The sequence below is a fragment of the Trichechus manatus genome, unplaced genomic scaffold (assembly GCF_000243295.1).
Source record: "Trichechus manatus latirostris isolate Lorelei unplaced genomic scaffold, TriManLat1.0 scaffold00071, whole genome shotgun sequence".
Lineage (NCBI taxonomy): Eukaryota > Metazoa > Chordata > Mammalia > Sirenia > Trichechidae > Trichechus > Trichechus manatus.
In genome coordinates, this window is record NW_004444007.1 from 12,414,789 (window position 1) to 12,417,809 (window position 3,021).

Genomic DNA, 3,021 nt, shown 5'->3' on the forward strand with positions numbered 1-3,021 from the left:
GCTTCTAAGGAGCATTCTGGCTGTGCTTCTTCCAAGACAGATTTGTTCGTTCTTTTGGCAGCTCATGGCATAGTCAACATTCTTTGCCAACACCATAACTCAAAGGCATCCCTTCTTCTTTGGTCTTCCTTATTCATTGCCCAGCTTTCACACGCATATAAGGCGATTGAAAACACCATGGCTTGGGCAGGCGCACCTTAGTCTTTAAAGTGACTTCTTTGCTTTTTAACACTTTAAACATCTATATCTATACATATGGTTAATAAAATTAGGTTAATAAAAAATTATATATATATATATAATATATAATATAATATATATATATATATTGCCAGCTGCTGTTGAATCAATTCTGACTCATGGTGATGCCATGTGTGTCAAAGTAGAACTGTGGTCCCTGGGGTTTTCAGTGGCTGATATTTTGAAAGTAGATTGTCAGGCTTTTCTTCCAAGGTGCCTCTGGGTTGACTCGCACCTCCAACCTTTCAGATGGCAGCCGAGAGCATTAACCATCCGCATCACCCAGGGACTCTGTCTATATATACGAAAAGTTGAAGCACATACATATATGGGTCATGTTACTTGTCTGGCCTATGGGCACTGTTTAAAACACTTATGGATTCTTTGATTGCTTATAGTAAAACAGTCCCCCCAGGGATCTATGACCTCAAAACTGGGATTCCAGAATTAGAATAGATTCTTCAGTAAAAGTATTGGTAGTGCCTAGTTGTTTTAATGGAAAGTAACATCAGGCTCCTAATTGGAAACTGAATCTTTCATTTGCCGGAGAGATGAGTTTGGCAGGACCTTTTCTTCCGGCTTTCACCTTCCACAGGATGAAAATAATGAAGCCATGGGCTTGATTTAATGTTGAGATAATTTGCGAATTATGACAATATCTTCTTTCTCTCTTTTGTTCTCTGCAGTTCGTGGTTTTAAAGGAACACCAAGACCTCAAGTGTGGGAGTCAGCCTGTGGCCCTGAAGGATGTTCAGGCAGCAGATGTTGGTCAGCTTTCTTCCCTGGAACCAGGTGAAGGGTTACCTTTACCTGGGTCCTGAATATTTTCCAGTGAATGGTCTCATCTAACCACTGAAAAAACAAACCAGTTGCCGTTGAGTCAGCCCGGACTCATGGTGATCTCATTACTGTCAGAGTAGAAGTGTTTTTCAATAGGGTTTTCAATAGCTGATTTTTGGGAAGTGGATCAACAAACTTTCTTCTGGGACCCCTCTGGGTGGACTCAAACCTCCACCTTTCAGTTAGCTGAGCGGTTTAACTGTTTGCACCACTCAGGGACTCCTAACCACAGAAACAATAAGTTAAATTGTATAATCTATGTGAGCAGCTGGGCTGTATTGGAATGACATGAAGCTTTAGAGAAATGAATTTGGACTGAATTTGTATCTTATGTGAGGTCACCATGTTTACTCAAAAGTCTGGTCCCTTAGCAGTCTGCTAGATCAATTTGAGCATGCACGCAATGACTGATTCCTTGTTTTGAATTAGGGTGTGTTCTGAGGTCATTCTTGGGGTTTGAGATCTACACCGGTAGCTGTGGATATAGTTCCAGGGTAATTGGAAAGGGCTGAAAGAAAACATGTTCCATGTTCCAGTAAGAATAGTTCGTGTGAATTTAAGTCGATCTGGAGGTTGTTTTGGGGATTTGGGAGTATTCACGTCTTATCAGGGGCTAGACCTCAGCTAGACAGTCTGTGAAGTCCAGCCAAGCCACTGAGGGGAGGGGCCATACAGTCAACCCAGGTTCTCAGGCTGTTCTGGAACTCAATCTGCTTCTGGTAGAGATGCAGTTAGATAACCTTTGACATAGTACTTTTGTCAAGAGTTTTATTATGATAAACCTCTTGGGCTTAGGTCTCTGATAACATATTTCTGCTTTAGTACCCAGAGGGCATTGTTGAACATGGTTTTGTATCATAAGCCTTCAGAGAGGTTTGGAGAAACACTGAGCCAATAAAAACAGAACCTTTGCTAATGAAAGGGACTTCAGCTCCACTTATATTTTCTGATATTTGCCCTTCAATAAATAAGCTTATTACTATTCTCTCTTCCTCAGATTTCTTGGTATAGAGAACATAGGCTTCTTGTTTTAGAAGACTCACTGTAAATTCCTCTCTCACACATACGTTCCCACATAACCCACATAAATATTGAATTCAGTAGAACTTTATTGCCTAATTTGAGGAACTTCCTGGATATTAAGGTACACATTAAGAATTGAATATTAAAACTACAATAAATAATATAGCTTTATATATACACTGGTACCACTGTTGTTGCCTGGATAATTAAAACATTCAGTATTTTCAAAAGTTGCATGGATCTTTGTTACTATTTGTGGCGCTATTAGAAAGCAGTGTAAAAATATTGGAATGTCTTGCAGTTATATACTACTTTTTATTTTTGTTTATTGTTGTAGTTTAAATGAAGTTTACATTTCAAGTTAGTCTCCCATACAAAAATTTATGCATACATTGTTATGTGACCCTAATCACTCTCCCCATACTGTGACAGCACACTCTTCCTTTCCACCTCTGATTCCCCATGTCCATTCCGCCAGCTCCTAGCCCTCTCTGCCTTCCCATCTCACCTCCAGACAGAAGCTGCCCATTTAGTCTCTTGTAGCTACTTGAGCTAAGAGGCGCACTCCTCACGAGTATCACTTTATGTCCCACAGTCCAGTCTAATCCCTGTCTGAAGAGTTGGGCTCAGAAATTGTTTTATTTCTGAGCTGATAGAGAATCTGGGGGGCCATGCTTTCTGGGGTTCCTCCAGTCTCATTCAGACCATTAAGTATGGTCTTCTTACTAGAATTTGAGTTCTGCACCCCACTTTTCTCCTGCTCCATCCGGGACTCTCTGTTGTGTTCCCTGTCAGGGCGGTCATTTGCGGTAGCCATGCACCATCTAGTTCTTCTGGTCTCAGTCTGATGAAGTCTCTGGTTTATGTGGCTCTTTCTGTCTCTTGGGCTGATACTTTCCTTGTGTCTTTGGTGTTCTT

General features: G+C 40.8%; 1 protein-coding gene across 1 annotated transcript in view; it reads left to right on the forward strand.

Moving 5' to 3' along the window:
• The window catches only part of EGF (epidermal growth factor), a 127,019-nt gene that overhangs the window by 120,591 nt on the left and 3,407 nt on the right, over positions 1-3,021 (forward strand). The window contains exon 21 of the mRNA XM_023734804.1: positions 927-1,032. Coding sequence (XP_023590572.1) covers positions 927-1,032 — 106 coding nt within the window. The remainder of the gene's footprint in view (positions 1-926; positions 1,033-3,021) is intronic.